Genomic DNA, 18,149 nt, shown 5'->3' on the forward strand with positions numbered 1-18,149 from the left:
CTTTATTTCTGGGTTCTCTATCCTGTTACATTGATCTATGTGTCCATTTTTGTATCAATATCATGTTGCTTTGGTTACTATGGCCTTGTAGTATATATAGTTTGAAGTCAGATAATGTCATGCCTCCAGCTTTATTACTTTTGCTTAGGATCGCTTTGGGCATTCAGGCTATTTTTCAATTCCATATGAATTTTACAATTGTTTTTTCTAATTTTGTCAAAAATGATATGGTAATTTGATAGGAATTGTATGCAATCTGTAGATTTGGGCAGTATAGTTCATTTTAATGATATTGATTCTCCCTACCCATGAACATGGGAGGTTTTTCCAATTATTTTTGTCATGTACGATGTCTTTCAACTGTGTTTTGTAGTTCTTCTTGTAGAGGTCTTTCACCTCCTTGGTTAAATGTATTCCAATGTAGATCTGCCAATTTCTTCTTCTAGCCATGGCCCTCTGTTACGCAGGAAGTATATAGTTCTTTTGGGATATGCTTGATCTCAACATTGGTAACCTCCGTGTTCTATATCTCCTTATATTAATATCAATTATTCCCAATCCTTACACTATCTACCTCTTAATTTAAGTTCTTCACCATTTGTAGATACTTGCTCCCTAAAGAGAACTCTCAGGTTATCTGCTTCACCGATACTGTGGTTCCGAAATCTGAGTGAATCTGAGAATCACCTAGAACCACTTGCTAAAAATAAAATTTCTTGAGTTCCATGTCTGGAGATTCTATACTTTCAATAAATACTCAAGATAATTCCAATGGATCTGATCCTAGAACTAGAATTTTAGAACTACTTCTAAGGGAAAGATTCTACTTTGACTACTTTTTCATTTTGTCACTGATATTGTTAGCTATATATTTATTTCCACTCTTTTTTCTTACTGGTGATAGACAAGTAAACTTCAGATAAGTTCTGCAATTTGAGTTACAAAGCCCAAGTTTTCTGGTTGTAAAATTATAATACATATGTCTTCAGGAGCCCAAACACATTTTTCTCTGAAATGTTTCCGTGTTGAAACTGCAGGACATTGAAAAAGGCATCAAAGAAAACTAGCTAAAAATCTGCATGAGATTTCTTTTTTTCAACTTAATACAGAAAAGCTATCTGCCCATTAAACTTTGTGAATGTATTAAAACTATCTGAGTCACTCAATAGCTACTAGAACTGATAGCCCAGAAAATTTTTAATAATTTTAACTACAAACTGCACAAGAAGATAGCAATCAGTTTAAGTGGGATAGCAGAGGAGGACAATGGTCTTGGAAAATGACATGAATTTTGGTCTGACAAGTAATAGACAAAGTTTGTTTCTGTGTAAACATTAAGACCAAGTTTTTTGTTGTTGTTGTTTTTTCAGACGAAGTCTCACTCTGTTGCCTAAGCTGAAGTGCAGTGGCGCGATCTCTACTCACTGCAACCTCCGCCTCCCGGGATCAAACGATTCTCCTGCCTTAGCCCCCCGAGTAGCTGGGACTGCAGACATGCGCCACTATCCCTGGCTAATTTTTGTATTTTTAGTAGAGATGGAGTTTTATTATGTTGGCCAGGTTAGTCTTGAACTCCTGACCTCGTGATTCGCCCACCTCGGCCTCCCAAAGTTCTGGGATTACAGGCATGAACCACCGTGCCCGGCCAGGACCAAGTTTTAAAATAGAAAGTCATGAGTGATTCTCTAAGTCACAATAACTTTAGATTCAGAAGGAATGTGCTGTAATAGTGATGTAAACTAGGATAATTACCCTAACGCTATTGTGTCCAAGATTCAGTGGAGGCATAGAAACACATCTTTAGCAGTTAAGTAGTCAGTAAGATTGTGCTGCTTTGTGAAGGTACCATCACGACCCAAATTTTATTCAGTCTCTGAGAAGACAAAACCAGTCTGTCCAATGACAAATACAATCACAAACCAAAACTATGTAGGCCTGGGCACTAGCCAAAACAAATTTTCTGATTCGCCATATGGACATTCATTTTAGGCACATAAACAAAATGCTTCTCAATTGCCTTTATCATGTCAGGCTAACAGAAGCCTTTCTAAGCATCTATTGAGTCCCAACAAATCACTGGCAATATTTTCCAAAGGCTGGTCATGTGTTCTCAGCTGATTCCAGGGTCTTGTGAATAATGCCTTTCATGATGTTTGTACAGCTTTGAGATCAAAAGAATCCATGGAACTTAAAAAGCTAGGTTCAAATTCTGGCTCATCTGTTACTAGCTGTGTGATTTTGATCATGGGTACTTATGATAATTTAAAGTTTCATGTTAAATTTAAATATTTTAAAACTATGATGAATATAATTTATGTGAAACATTGGTCTTGAAAAATGGAAAACTGGTCTGACAACTCATTGTAATAATGGGAGACATTCTACCACTATTTAAATACAACAGCTGATTTAAGTTTAAATTTTAAAAAAATAGTAATAATAATGCTAGTTGAGCATGTATAATCTGAAAATGTAATATCTGAAATGCTTCAAAATCTGAAACCTTTTGAGTAGTGACATGACACCACAAGTGGAAATTTCTACATATGACCTCATGTGAGGGATCACATTTAAAATACAGTCAAAACTTCTTTCATGCACAAAATTATTAAAAATATTATATCAAATTACCTTCAGGCTATGTATATAAGGTGCATATAAAATGTAAATGAATTGACTGTTTAGACTTGGATCTCATCGTCAAGATATCTCATTATTTATATGCAAATATTGCAAAATCTGAAAAAAACCTGAAAAAAATCTGAAACCCAAAACACTTCTTGTCCTAAGCATTTCAGATAAAGGATATTCAACTTGTACAACACATGAGATAAGATTGTTATACTTGCGGCCTCTAATACTATGGCTTATCTTATAAATAGATGTAGGATTTCAGGAATAGTATGTGTGGAAATATCTGAAGCATAATGGATTCTTAAAAATTACATACATATGTATCATACTTAGGCTCTATAAATAAGTTTGTATTGCTCAAATCTGCAGTAAAGAATTCAACCTTGCCCAAAGAAAGGCCTGGCTTTTGCCTTCAATTTTTGGGATGTAATGTATGTCATAACTGAGAGAAGTATCTTTGCTTGGGGTAGGGGCTGGCCACACCCTGAATTTTACACCCTAAAATATGGTTGTCTTTGGAGTGTGAAATTTGGGTCATGCATCTGTCAACCTGGCAACTGAAATCAAACACAAGGGCAATGAATCAATCAGTCATGCCTATGTAATGAAGCCCTAGTAAAAACTCTGCACACTAAGGCTTGGGTGGGCTTCCCTGGTTAACAGTACTCTGTGCATATGGTCACACATCAATGCTAAGAGAGTAACACATCCTGAAGACACCAGAGGTTTCACATCTATAACTGTCCCAGACTTTGCCCTATTTGTCTCTTCCTTTGGCTGAATTTGATTTGTGTCCTTTATCTGTAATAACCCATAATCATGAGTATAATAGCTTTCAATGAGTTCTGTGAGTAATTCTGGTGAATTCAAAACTGAGGGTGGTTTTGGGAGTTCCCCAAAGATGCAATTGGTGTCAGAAGTAAGGACAGTCTTGGGGACTGTATCCTTAAAGCTCACATTTTGCTAACTCTGAGTAAAATGATATTGTATCATTTAAGTTCATGTAAATGACAACCCTCGACACAAACTTTACCATTTGTTGTAAAGCCTTAAACAAAGATAAAATAAGTGAATTACTGAACATTTCTTAAACATTACTATTCTACCAATTATACATTTTTATTATAACTATAAGTTAACCAATAAAAAGATAAACCTCTAATAACAATCTTTGGTTGGCTGAAGATATGTTTATTTAATTGTGTCTGAAGGCCATTCCCATAGGATCAATCCAAATATTCAAGTTTTTGCATAATTAAAAAAGAGTTAAGCCAACAGCAAAATTTTGTCTTTCTATAGAATCATGATGAATTAGTCAAAGTTGCCATATCCAGGCCACAGTCTGTGACACCTCGCAGATTTTTTATATTCAGGAAACTACATGCTATCTACTTCTTTTCTGTATTTGGAAAGCATTTATATCCCACCAAGGTCAAGCTTCACAGTCTATATAATGTCCTGGAACTATCTAGAGGGGTAACAAGCTAAAAGACCAGATGATTACTACAGTTTTTTTTTTTAATTTTCGGTATAAAGATTGTTGAAGTTTTATTAAATTACAATCAATGCTGTAGCATTTCTCTAGAGTAGTGGTACTCAAATGAGTGTGATTTTTCCCCCAAGGACATTTGGCAAATCTAGAGATATTTTTGGTTGTAAAAATTAGGTGGTGGGTTCTACTGTCATCCAGTGGATAGAGGCCTGAGATGCCACTAAACATTTACAATGCCCCAGATCACCCCTCCACAACGAAGAATTGTCCAGCCCCAAATGTCAGTAATGCTAGGTTTGAGAAACCTTGCTCTTAAGATAAGTCTTAGTTTCAAACTGAACTTTCATCGCCAAGATTAGTACAAAGGAATTTTATCATGGTTCTTTCTGAATATATCACTCTTCCCTTATTTAAAGGGGGCAATTTTATCTACAGACCCAAATCAAATATTCTTCCTTATTTGAAATAAAATTCTGAAGTATTTAAGCTTCACAGGGGCCACACATCAGTATCTGCTGAGAAAATTGAAACTAGATTTCTTGGCCTGGGCTCAGTGGCTCTCGCCTGTAACCCCAACACTTTGGGAGGCCAATGCAGGTGGAATATATATATATATATATATATATATATATATATATGCAGCCAAATTTGGCCCATCAAATCCCAGAGGAGCTGGGACCATTAATGTTTTGGTTACAAAAATAAATTGAAGTCTGAAGTCTGATAGGACTCCACAGGATAAAATGCTTGACCTCTCCTCTTTGGAGGTATTGTCCCTGGTTCTGTTATAAATGTACTTTATACAGAGAAGTGTCATCAGTAACTTTTCCTTCTTATGGATATTGTCAGGAGAATATTTAGCCACTACTTTGGATTCTATAACTAGAATTGTATATATTAACATAATGGTCAGTAAAGACAATTAAGAAAATCAGACAAGGGCTCATGACATGCTCAACTCTGCCAGTGTTGAAGCCCTTCAAAATTAGAATTCCCAAGTGAGCTTATTAGACATGGGTGCAATAACTCAGCCTTGAAGTATACTTCTGCTAATATTTCTTACTCAAGCACTTCAGACACAGCTCAGTACTGATGAGTATCTAGACAGCTCACTTGTGTCAGGCTTCCTACCATCTGATTAAGATCCTATAAATGAGTCATATTTCATAAGCAGTGGCCATATCCAGTACTGGGCAGCAATAGAAAATAAACTAATCATCCAGAGGCCAGCTGTTCCATAAAGCTATAAGAAGCAGACAGTACTCATTGAAAACTACTGCTGTTGATCTTCAGTATATGGTCAACTGCAGACACACAATATCAGCTTGAAAAGAATATGAGCTATCATCTAATTCAGCCACCAGATGTTCAAATATTCACTATATGAACCAGCTCAGTGGTCCCAAATCTGGCTATGTGGCAGATTTTGTTTTTGTTTTGTTTTTATTTTTAAAGATTTACCTTATTTTTAATTGATGAATAATTTTGCATCTTTATGGAGCACAAGGTAATATTTTGGTACATGCATGCATTGTGAAATGATCAAATCAGACTAATTTACATATCTATTATCTCAAATACGTATGATTTATTTCTGGTGAGAACATTTAAAATCTATTTTTTAGCCATTTTAAAATATAGAATACATTATTATTAACTATAGTCACCATGCTGTGTAATCACCTGAACCTATTCCACCTAACTGAAACTTTGTATCTTTTGATACACATTCTCCAGCCTCACCAGCTCTGCTGCACTAAAAATCTCCAGAGGTGGTAGAATATCTAGCTTAAGGCTGCACTTTCTATCTTTAGGCAGCTTTTTAAAATGCCTCATTATATAGTCATAAAATGGTTCTGCACAATTTCCAATCATTGGTAGATGTTCAATCACCTGAGGCCTGTTCTGTTTTCCTTTCTCTCAACCAAATGTTGCCAATCTTTCCACTATTCAATATGTGACATAATATTGAGTCAAGTTCTTAACATCTTCTTGGTCTCCCATGAATGTTTTCTAGTTAGAGTATTATAGCCCAGAAGAAATGAACATTCTAGTACAGAGTGGGGCAGGATAGGCACCTCCCTCACACTTCTATTAGCACAACCCAGCTGTTCCATTTAGTTATCACATTGACCTTACCTTAGCTACAGCTGAATGTCTCTTTGCAATCATTTTACATTTTCTTCTTTCCCATTTCACAATGCACACTAGTCAAAGTCTTTAACATTCTATTTAAGTCCCACCTCCAATCCCTTTCTCTTAGCTGAGGGCACGGTTTTCACAATCTGTGGAGAAAATACATGTATCCCAACCCACCAAATTAAAATACCCTATCCTAATCCACCCAGTTAACATCTGAGCACCACAATGAGTATCAAATTACAAAATCAGAACCACACATATGAGAGACCTTACCTAACAGCAAGTTTTATTAACAATGTCAAGCACATAAGCAATCAAGAGGCACAGACAAAGGGAGAAATCAAGAACATCCTGCGTGATTTCTCAGGTCCTTTCTTTCCACATTGGACAGGAGTCATCTGGCCGAGAAGAATAGATAAGGTCTCTAAGTGAGGCTTGGTGGTCACTTTCCACATTTGGGGGAATATGATTACAAACCATTTCTATTTTATGCCCTCAGAGAGTTGTAGAACATATGCGATAGTTTTCATGCCTTACAAATCCGTAAACTATAGATGTATTTATTATAAGTAATCTGAAGTCAGAGACAACCTGTAAAGGACATTCCACAGGTAAGAACTCTTCTCCTAACAAATGTTAGTCTATTTACCCAAAATATAGTTACCATGTTTACATGGAGATTTGACTGGCTCAAGAGCCTTCTTTGCTTTCCCTCAAAAGCATCACTCTTGGTAATCAGGGCAGAAATGAATCATAGGTCTACAGCTTTAACTCCATCCTCCCCAAAATCTATACTTATCCATATTTGTTCTTGTCATAAGGGAAGAAGTCCTGCTTTACACTAATCAGGTGCTCTGAATACAATTCCCTCAGCTATTCGCCTTCATTATACCTTCTGATATAATTTTGTTTTCATTTTTATTATGTGCTCTTTCTCTTTTACTGTGCCCTCTGATATAGCTTTAATGTATTCCTACCTACAAACATCTTTTCCTTACCATATAAATATATTAATTATCTCTCGCTTAAAAATGATTCCTTAATGGTTATTATTCCAGAGACATCTAACATCTCTCTGTCTTTACTATTACAACTAAAATTGTTGATACTTGCTTAGACCTAAATGTGACTGTTATCCCTAATATGGAACATTTATTTATGTGTTACTTAAACCACAGAAGACATTTTTAACTGCCTACTGAATACAGTCATCCCTCAGTATCCTTGGGAGATTGGTTCCAGAACCCCATGGAAATGAAAATCCATGAATGCTCAAGTCCCTTAAATAAAATGGTGTAGTATTTGCATATAACCTAGGCACATCCTCCCCTATACTTTAAATCATCTCTAAATTACTTATACCTAACACAATGTAATGCTATGTAATAGCTGTTCTACTCTATTTTTTACTTGTATTATTTTTATTGACAATGAGTACATGTCAAAGAAGGTGGCCACTTGATTCAAGGTAGTTCTCATAGAGAAGATACTGGCTGAACTAAGAGTTGAAGGATAAATGGGATCACATAAGTTGGAGATAATGTTGACAAAAGCATTTAAAATAAGAAAGACAAGACTTTTAGTTCTAACAAGATTTCTCTCTGTTTTACCACGCTAAGTACAACGATAAACACTGGAAATAAAATGAGACAACCAAAAGATAACTTTGAAAGGTAGAGAGTGAAAGGCAAACTGGTTAGCCACCCCAGGACTAAAGGAAAAACACAGTGGCAGAGCATCTCTTACCCCCACCCAACTGAAGAAGGTGATGTGATGCAAGCCCAATGTTTCCCAACTTCCCACATAGCAACAGAAGGCAGCCCAGGTAGGGTCCTTCCTCCCCTGGATGGAAAAAGAGTTCTACCCACAAGACCAGGCAAGTCCTGCAGGCCCCACCCCAGCCCCAGCAGTGCAGATCAATCAGAAGCCCCAGTGATAATGAGGAGCCAGAGGAAGCATTCTCTGTCCAATCTACACACACACATTTCCCTACCTAGAAACAGTACTGAAACTGACAAGGGGGAATCCTGCTACAGAATTGGCTAGCCCAGAAGCCTCTTTGTCCCCAGAGGCCTCCTCACACAATAAGAGACATAGGGTGGATGTACCCATATAGGAAGCTTCTTCTTTTTGGTGGAAATGAAACTTCCCTCCCCAACTTATAGGTTCCAGGCAGCCTGACCAAGGGATGCTCCTTCTGCCCCCTCAGATGGCACTAGTAGGAAACAGTAGGAGTCTCAGGTAAATTAAGCAGACCAAAATAACACCACAAAGGCTCTGATAATTAAATTTTCATTGGAACCACTGTCCACAAAAGATGGCCAAGACCTGTCTGCTAAAACTAAGCATGTCTGCTAAAATCAAAAATTTAAATAGGACCCAGTGTGTCCTAACATACTAATAGCAAAATGTCCAGGATACAAATGACTAAAAGACAATGAACAAAGAAGAGGCCTGGGAGTATGAAAACCATTGTCAAGTACAGCAAGAATAGAAAAAGGATATCACAAGAAAGAAAGTATCCAGGTAATAATAATGAGAGCTAAAGCCACATTTGTTGCTGATAGTGTACTAGACACTGTTCTAGGAACTTAAAATGAATGAACTCTTCTGTTAAAACCATTCTATTGATTAGGTATTGCTCTTATTATTTCTGTTTTTGCATGGATAAACTGAGGCATAGGGAGGTTAATTAACTTGAACTAGCCAAACAGCTCATAAGTGATGGAATCAGGATTTACAAACTTTCAGTCATACTCTCAGCTTCCACTCTATACTTAGAGTGACATAAAGTAGGATAGAGTAGATTGTGAATGGCCATGACTGTCTTTTTAAGGGATCTAGATTGTATTTTGTAGGCAAATGACTACATGAGCAAATCTGTGTGTTAAAAAAAATAACTCTGGAAATAACAAAAAGGATTAATTAGAAGAAGAAACACTAAAATAGAAAAAGCAGATAATGGCCATAAGTAAGCAAAGGAAAGGATATTAAGAATCTAAACTAAACAAGTAACAATATCACTGAGGAGAGGCTATTAACAGGGATAAAACAAAACTTTAACAGGAAGACATACTAACTCTAAACATTTATACAGCTAATATCAAAGGTTCAAGACACCTGAAGCAAAAACTGATAGAACTTCAAGGTGAAATAGATGAATACATATTATAGTCAAGAATTTTTTTTTTTTTTGAGACGGAGTCTCGCTCTGTTGCCCAGGCTGGAGTGCAGTGGCACGATCTCGGCTCACTGCAACCTGCGCCTCCTGGGTTCAGGCCATTCTCCTGCCTCAGCCTCCCGAGCAGCTGGGACTACAGGCGCCTGCCACCATGCCCGGCTAATTTTTTTTGTGTGTGTATTTTTAATAGAGATGGGGTTTCACCATGTTAGCCAGGATGGTCTCGATCTCCTGACCTTATGATCTGCCCGCCTCAGCCTCCCAAAGTGCTGGGATTACAGGCATGAGCCACCGTGCCCGGCCTATAGTCAAGGATTTCAACACACCTCTCTCAATGATCTATAGAGCAGATAGATAGAAGTCAGTAATGATATAGAAGAACTGAACAACCCTATCAACCAATTGTTGATTCTAAAGTTGATATTTATAAAACCTTTCAACTAAAACCAGCAGAATATTTTAGAACACAGAGCACTTACCAAGAGAGGTCACGAGTTAAACCATAAAACAAGTCTCAATAAGTTAAAAAGGTACAAATTAGACAAGTATTTTATGACAAAGAAGTAATTAAATGGAAAACTAATAGCAAAAAGAAATATAGAAAACCCCAAAATATTCTGGAATAAAATATACCCTCTTAAGTAACACATCTGTCAAAGAATAAATCAAACACACAATTACCAACTCTTAACTGAATGAAAATGAAAATACAAAGAATTGGAATGTGTAGAATACAAATAAAACATGCCCAAAGAAAAATTAAGACCTATATTAGAAAAGAAGTAAATGTTAAATTATTAACCACAGATTTACCTGAAGAAATTATAAAAAGAGGACATAAGTAGAAGTAAGTAGAAAAATAGAAATAATAAAGAGTGGAAGTTAATCAATAAGGGAAAAAATAAATAGCAAAACCAATAAAACCAAAAGCCAGTTCTTTGACAAGATCAATAAAACTAGTAAATTTCAACCCATACTAATTTGGGAAGAAAGAGAGACAGAAAGGCAGAGACAGAGAAAATAGAAGTTACCAATATTTATCCATATAAGATATGAATAATTATACCATAACTAGAAATAAAACATCATTACAGATCCTATAGACGTAAGAAGGATAAAAGGAAATAACAAACAACACAAAAACCCTATTTTTATTAAAGAAATCAAATTTTTAGTTAAAAATTCTCCCAGAAATAAAACTCCAGGCCAAGATGGCTTCCCTGCTGAATTCTGTAAAATATTTAGCAGAGAACACATACCAATTCTGCATAATACCTATCAGAAAAATAAAGCAGAGGAAACACTTCTCACTTCATCATGTGAGACCAGCATTATATTGATACCCAAACTAGACAAAGACATTCAAAGGAAAAGAAAAAAACTATAGATCTATTCCTCATGAACATAGTTGTAAAAATTACTAACAAAATTTTAGCCCAATTAAATCCCCAAATATATAAAACAAATAGCGCATTATGACTGTATTAGTTTGTTTTCACACTGCTGATAAAGCATACCCAAGACTGGGAAGAAAAAAAAGATCTAATTGAACTTACAGTTCCACATGGCTGAGGAGGCCTCAGAATCATGGTGGGAGGTGAAAGAAACTTCTTACATGGCAGCGGCAAGAGAAAAATGAGGAAGAAGCAAAAGCAGAAACCCTTGATAAACCCATCAGATTTCATGAGACTTAATTCACTATCATGAAAATAGCACAGGAAAGACCAGCCCCCATGATTCAATTACCTCTCCCTGCATCCCTCCCACAACACGTGGGAATTCTGGGAGATACAATTCAAGTTGAGATTTGGGTGGGGACACAGCCAAACCATATCCATGACCAAGTAGGAATTTTCCAGGGAATGAAAGGTTGTTTTAACATTTGAAAATCAATCAACAAAATTCACTGTATTAACAGACCAAAAATGGAAACCATATGGTGATCTTAATAGATCCATAAAAAGCATTTGCCAAAATTCTACATTCATTTCGAATGAAAAAACTCTCAGCTAAGTAGAAATAGAAGGAAATTTCCTCAACCAGAGGAAAAAGGCATCTATGAAAAACTTACAGCTAACATCATACTTAAAAAGTCCTAATGATTTCCCCTAAGATCAGGAACAAGGCAAACTGTTTGCTCTCACCACTTGTATTAAGAGTTCTAGCCAGTACAGTAAGACAAGGGAAAGTATTTAAATAAGAAAGGAAAAATTAAAACATGTATTTGCAGGTGATATGATTGTCTATATAGAAAATTCTGAGTAATCGGCCTGGCTCGGTGGCTCATGCCTGTAATCCCAGCACTTTGGGAGGTAGAGGCGGACAGATCACAAGGTCAGAAGTTCGAGACCAGCCTGACCAAGATGGTGAAACCCTGTCTCTACTAAAATTATGAAAATTAGCCAGGCATGGTGGCACACACCTGTAATCCCAGCTACTTGGGAGGCTGAGGCAGAGGAATCGCTTGAACCCGGGAGGGGGAGGTTGCAGTGAGCCGAGATTGTGCCATTGCACTCCAGCCTGGGCAACAAGAGCAAAACTCCGTCTTAAAAAAAAAAAAAAAAAAAAAAAATTAAAAGAAAATTCTGAGTAATCTACAAAAAAAGCCACAAGAGCTAATAAATGAGATTGGGAAAATCTCAGTATTCAAAGCCAATACAAAAAGTCAATTGTATTTCTATATGATAGCAACAAAAAATTGGAAGGTAAAATTTTAAAAAATTTAATAGCATCAAAAAAATAGAATGCCTAATAAATTTTATAAAATCAAAAGCTACAAGTCATCTCAGAGAAACTAAAGAAAGCCTAAATAAATGTGGATATATACTAATAAGTGTATTCATGAATCAGAAAATTTGTTATTAGTAGGATATCATTTCTTTCCAAGTTGGTCTTTAGATTCAGTGCAATCCCAGCAAGCGGTTTTGTGGAAATAAACTAATTCAAAAATTTGCACGAAAGTACAAAAGACCTAGAATGGTTAAAACAACTTTTAAAAAGAAGAAAAATATTGGAAAACTAACACTACCTGATTTCAAGATTATAAATCTACTGGTTTCAAACAATGTTAATTGATGTAGAGACAGACATAAAGATCAATGGAACAATAGTGTACAAAAATATACACCTACATATACGATCAATTAATTTTCAACAAAGGCTCCAAGGCAGTTCAATGAGGACAAGATAATCACTTAAATAGTGTTGGGAGAAGGGGCTACCTGTACATCCAAAAAAAATAAAAGTTAACCTCATATCTCTTCTCACACCACATAAAAAGATTACTGATGACAGATCTTAGAATTAAGTATAAGATACAGAAAAATAGCATTTTTAGAAGAAAACTTAGGAAGAAATCTTAGTAATACTCAGTTTGGCAAAGATTTCTTAAATTTGACACATAAAAAAGAAAAAGCATGGGCTTCACCAAAGAAGATATGCAGATGGCAAATAAGCATATAAAAGGATGCCCCAAATTATTAGTCATTAGAGAAACGCACATTAAAATTACAAGGAGATAGCACTATCCTCCTAGTAAAGTGGCTAAAATGAAAAAGACCAACCAGCCCAAGTGTTGATGAGGATGTAGAACAGCTTTAACTCCAACAGCTGTTGGTCAGAAAGTAAATGGTTTGTCACTTTGGAAAACAGTTTGGCAGTATTTTAAAGTCAGACATACACCTATCACACAGCCTGACCATTCTATACCCAGGTATTTTCTCTAGAGAAATAAAAGCATATGTCCACACAAAGACTCATACGTGAATGTTCATAGCAGCTTTATGTAGAATAGCAAAAACTGGAAACAACCCAAATGTGTATCAAATGAATTTTAAAATTTTGCAATATTCATATAATGGAATACAACTTCTCAATAAAAGTAAAAATATATTTTTACTATTTATATAACAGTCTAGAAAAATGCATAAAAATTTCCAGTGACAGAAAACAGATCAGAAATTGCTTGTATATATGGGGTGGAGGGGTGGAAGCAGGGAAAGAGAAGTTACAAATGATCAGAGTGGGAACTTTTGGCTTATGGCCATCTTCATTGTTTTCATTGTGGTGATGGTTTCACAGGTGTATACATGATGTCAAAACTCATCGAATTGTACAATTTAAGTAAATGTTATTTATTTTATGTAGGTTATATCTCAGGAAAGCTATCTTTAAAATACCTCACATTTAAGAAAAAAAATTTAATGGTTAGCAGCCTGACATCATTCTTCCATTTGGTAGAGACTATCACCTGTATGTGTTTCTATTCACACGAATTTTTGCCAATGTTCAGTGTATTCAGATTTTCTTACTTATACCTGTCTCTTAGAAGCATCAAATCAATGTCTCTTGCCCTAAATTTTCACAGCTACTCCTGTCGGAACTTATATTTGCCGCACTTTTTAACTTGATCTCCAGAATCTTACGAATATATTTGTTTACTATTTATACAGTGTACTATATATATGTTCAGATAAATATAAGCTCCACCTCAGCTCCAGAAACATCCAACTTTTAAGTGTTGAAAGCTTTCTCATGTTGCCAGTTGATAGATCCCATCTTTATTAAACATATTCTCATTCTAGTATAATTCTGTACTCTCATGTGGCTTCTGAATTTAAAAAGAAAAGAAGCCACAACAGAAAATCCAAAATAGAAACAAAAAGACCTAATTTAGAAAACCAAGTTTAACTGGATTTAAGTATCTCAGAAAACATAAAATGGAGGACTTGTACATTGCAAAAAAACAGCCCTCATTCTACATAGTCTAGAATAACATTTTCAACCTCAAGTTTGGCACATACAAGAAAGAATGTTCTTGCAATAATTTTTATAAAATTCTCAAAAACTTACTTAAAATATCATATACTCTTGATTACTGAGGTAATGAAGAATGTGACAAAAATCCAACGATAGGACATCAAAGCTTAATGAGGTCTGAAATCATCAACCTAGAGTTCTCACTAAATAGAGAAATACACTGACAAAATTTTAAAATTTTTGAGAAAATTATCTCAATATTTCAGCACATTGTAATTAATTTGTAGCTAGAGAAAATATTTTCCCAACGTTGTTATAACCATGGAAAACTAGATACCCTTTAATAACAGACATCTTAGAATACGTATTATTAAGGCTTGATGCCCTTTAAAAACTTCAATAGCTTTTACTACAGTAATTTGATTTTATTCTAAGTTGCTCTTCATTACCAGTTCATAGAGCAAAAAGCATAAGCCAAACTTCCCAAGGACTCATCACATTCTCAGTTGAAATCAAATTAAAAACTAAACACAGGGATGTGCCCTCAAGGCCATCTAAATATATTTTTCTTTATTTGCACACTTTTTAGTACTTTATCTATGACCATCTTCATTTCATTGAACTGAAGATTTTTACAAAAGAAATAAGGTTTTCTATCCAGACATTGAAATGTAAAACGTGCAAGAAGATAAAGAAGAACACTTAGGCTAAAACCAGAAAAGTAATGCTTGTCTCAGAAGGAATTGAATGAAAAGAGAATAAGAGATACAATGAATTATAATAAGGAGAAAGAGAACATCACATAACTTTAGATGTGTGACTAAGACTCAAGGAATTTAAAGTAGATGACAGATCTGCAGAAAAGACACTGGCTTTTCCACTAGAAACTATATTTACTTATAAAGGGAAGGCAAAGACAAGAAAAGATGGATGCAGATTAAACTTTACTCGTGTCAACAAGTTTACTGTAGGAAGGATATTTTAAGCAATTTTTTTCAATTATAAACTTACTTTCAAAATAGGAATTTTTCATGCCATAAATTTGAATGAAAGTAACACAAGTAATTTTATGCTGCTACAGTTTTTATTGTTCATTTTCCAACCTGTATTCCAAGTCTTGGGGTCCCCTTTAATTTGCCTTATTGACAAAGCTACTTCCCGCTGCCCACCCTTTTCTAAAGTATGTTCTTCCAAAACCATGTAGCTTCTGATTGCTAGCTTAGGTACAACCTGACTACAGTTCAGGAGGACGTTGTTTTAATTCTATATGAAAAACACTTTCCATTTCAAGAGTGGGAGCCTGTCCATCATTGGTATTAGACAAATCTTTAAGGACAGAATTGATTTTTGAAACCTCTTCAAATTTTGCTTCACCTTCCAAAACAACCGATCCTAATTTTACTGCTGGAATTCCTGCCACCTGCGGTGACTGAAATTCTGTAGACACATTCTCTACCAGAGCCTCATCTTCAGGGGTTTGTTCAGATGGTGGAGGTGAAACTTCAGCAGAGGCCTCTCCTATAGGAAACTCCTCAGAAGCAAATCAGCTGGTGGGGAATGTTTGTCAACGGAGGCCTCTTCTGCAGGGACATCATCAGCTGGGGGAGAGTGTACTGCAGCAAGGGTCTCTTCTATAGGAGTCTCCTCAGCTGGTAGAGACTGAACTTCAGCAGGGGCCTCCTCAGCTGGTGGAGGCTGAACTTCAGCGGGGGCCTCCTCAGCTGGTGGAGGCTGAACTTCAGCGGGGGCCTCCTCAGCTGGTGGAGGCTGAACTTCAGCGGGGGCCTCCTCAGCTGGTGGAGGCTGAACTTCAGCGGGGGCCTCCTCAGCTGGTGGAGGCTGAACTTCAGCAGGAGCCTCTTCTGCAGAAGCCTCTGTAGCTGCTAGAAGCTGAATTGCAGCAGAGGGCTCTTCTGCAGTGGTCTCTTCACCTGATGGAGGCTGAAGCTCAAGAGGGGCCTCTTCTATAGAAACTCCCTTAGCTGATGGAGAGTGAACTTCAGCAGGAGCCTCTTCTGCAGAAGTCTCCTCAGATAGTGGAGACTGAGCTTCAGCAGGAGTTTCATCTGCAGGAGCCTCTATAGCTGCTAGAAGCTGAATTTCAGCAGAGGCCTCTTCTGCAGTGGTCTCTTCAGCTAATGGAGATTGAACTTCAGCATGAGCCTCCTCTGCAGAAGTCTCCTCAGATAGTGGAGACCGAGCTTCGGCAGGAGTTTCATCTGCAGGAGGCTCCGTAGCTGCTAGAAGCTGAATTTCAGCAGAGGCCTCTTCTGCAGTGGTCTCTTTAGCTAATGGAGACTGATATTCAGTAGGAGCCTCTTCTGCAGGGGTCTCCATAGCTGTTGAAAGCTGAAGTTCTCGAGCCTCTTCTCTAGGAGCCTCTTCAGGTAATAGAGGCTGAACTTCAGCAAGGGTCTCTTCAACAGTGGGAGGCTCTACTTTAGCTGGGGCCTCTTCAAGGGCGCCCTCAGCTGGTAAAGGCTGTACTTCAATGGGAGCCTTTTCTGCTGAGGGAGACCGAATTTCACCAGGAAGCTCTACTGAAGGAGACTCTTCAGCTGATGGAGGCAGAATTTCAGCAAGAAGCTCTACAGAAGGAGACTCTTCAGCTGATGGAGGCTGAATTTCAGCAGGAAACTCCACTAAAGGGGCCTCTTCAGCAGGTGGAGGCTGAACTTTAACAGAATTCTCCGCAACTGCAGTGGCTGCCTCAGCATCAGGAGTCTCTTCAGTTGATGGCTGTACTTGGACATGGGTCTCTTCAGCAGGTCTGGGCTCCGCTTTAGCAGTGGCCTCTTCAACTAATGGAGGCTGTATTTTAGCTGGGAATTTTTCTGTTGATGGAGGCTCTATTTCAGCAGAAGCCACTTTTTTAACAGCAGAACCTTCTTGTACAACAGGTACAGTTACTTCTTCCCTAAGCTCATCTTCTAAAAGTACCGGGGGACCTTTTTTAGTCTCCTGAGTAAATGAAGTTCTGCTGATACTTTTCTGCCCAATTTCTTCATTGCTGTTTGTTGCTGGTTGAAATTCAGGGTGTTCACTAGCAAAAATCTTTCCCGACGATTTATGTTTCAGGGCATCTTCCTTTGACTTTGTAGAAGAACTATCTGGCCTGGAAATAACCACTATTTCTGATTCATTAAAGTATGTCTGTTGTTCCTTGTCCACTTTTTCTACAGGGGGGATGTTCATCATGGTCCAGTATCCTGTACGGCTGGTCTGCTGAGATCTGTCCATTTTTAGTTGAACTGAAGGTATGTTTGGTGGAATTTCTACATCCTGAACACTCTCTGGCAATTCAATAGCAGCTTCTCTAACATCAGCTGACTTTTCTTCAGGTACCACGGTTTCCTCAACTAACTTGACTTCTTTTTTCTCTTCTACAATGGTGTCTGTCTGGAGAGACTTACTAGTCATTTCCTGTCCATGCTTTCTCTTTGTCCAAATTTGCTGAAGCTCAGAAGATACTCTAATAGACTCATAGGCTTTGGCAGAGTAGCTGCCTTTGCTTCCAGAAGTATTACCAATACGATGGGTAGCTTTGGGGCTAGATGATTTTGGTATGGCCATGTGTTTCTTTTTCTCTATTACATCAGTTTGCTGGGATTTGCCTACCATTGGTTTGCTGGGTCATCTTCTCTTTCGAATTTCTTGCCTACACGCTGAGATAGGCTGATTAGAGTCATCACTTTCTTCCATTTCTAAGAGTAGTGATTTCAAACTTATTAATTTTCAAGTAATGACCAAAAATCACAAACGTACCAAGTGTCAAAGACTTTCCCTTTCTTAGGTGTCATTCTGTTGAGCTCCCTCAGAAAAAAAGTAATTCATAAGCTATTGCATTCCATACTACACTCTTGTTGGATCCCACCTTATTCAGTAAGCGTCTTTCTTCTTTAGTCTCTGTTATAACTAAATATCACTTTTAGAAGTTTCCTT

General features: G+C 37.0%; 1 protein-coding gene across 1 annotated transcript; it reads right to left on the reverse strand.

The window, feature by feature from the left end:
- Window positions 1–15,272: 15,272 nt before the first annotated feature.
- FSCB (fibrous sheath CABYR binding protein) lies at window positions 15,273–18,118 on the reverse strand. Its single transcript, XM_009427744.5, is given in 2 exon segments — window positions 15,273–15,743; window positions 15,746–18,118. Coding segments are annotated over 2 exon segments (2,385 nt in total). The 5' UTR covers window positions 17,829–18,118; the 3' UTR covers window positions 15,273–15,441.
- Window positions 18,119–18,149: the final 31 nt, after the last annotated feature.

This window comes from Pan troglodytes, chromosome 15, assembly GCF_028858775.2.
Source record: "Pan troglodytes isolate AG18354 chromosome 15, NHGRI_mPanTro3-v2.0_pri, whole genome shotgun sequence".
Classification (NCBI taxonomy): domain Eukaryota; kingdom Metazoa; phylum Chordata; class Mammalia; order Primates; family Hominidae; genus Pan; species Pan troglodytes.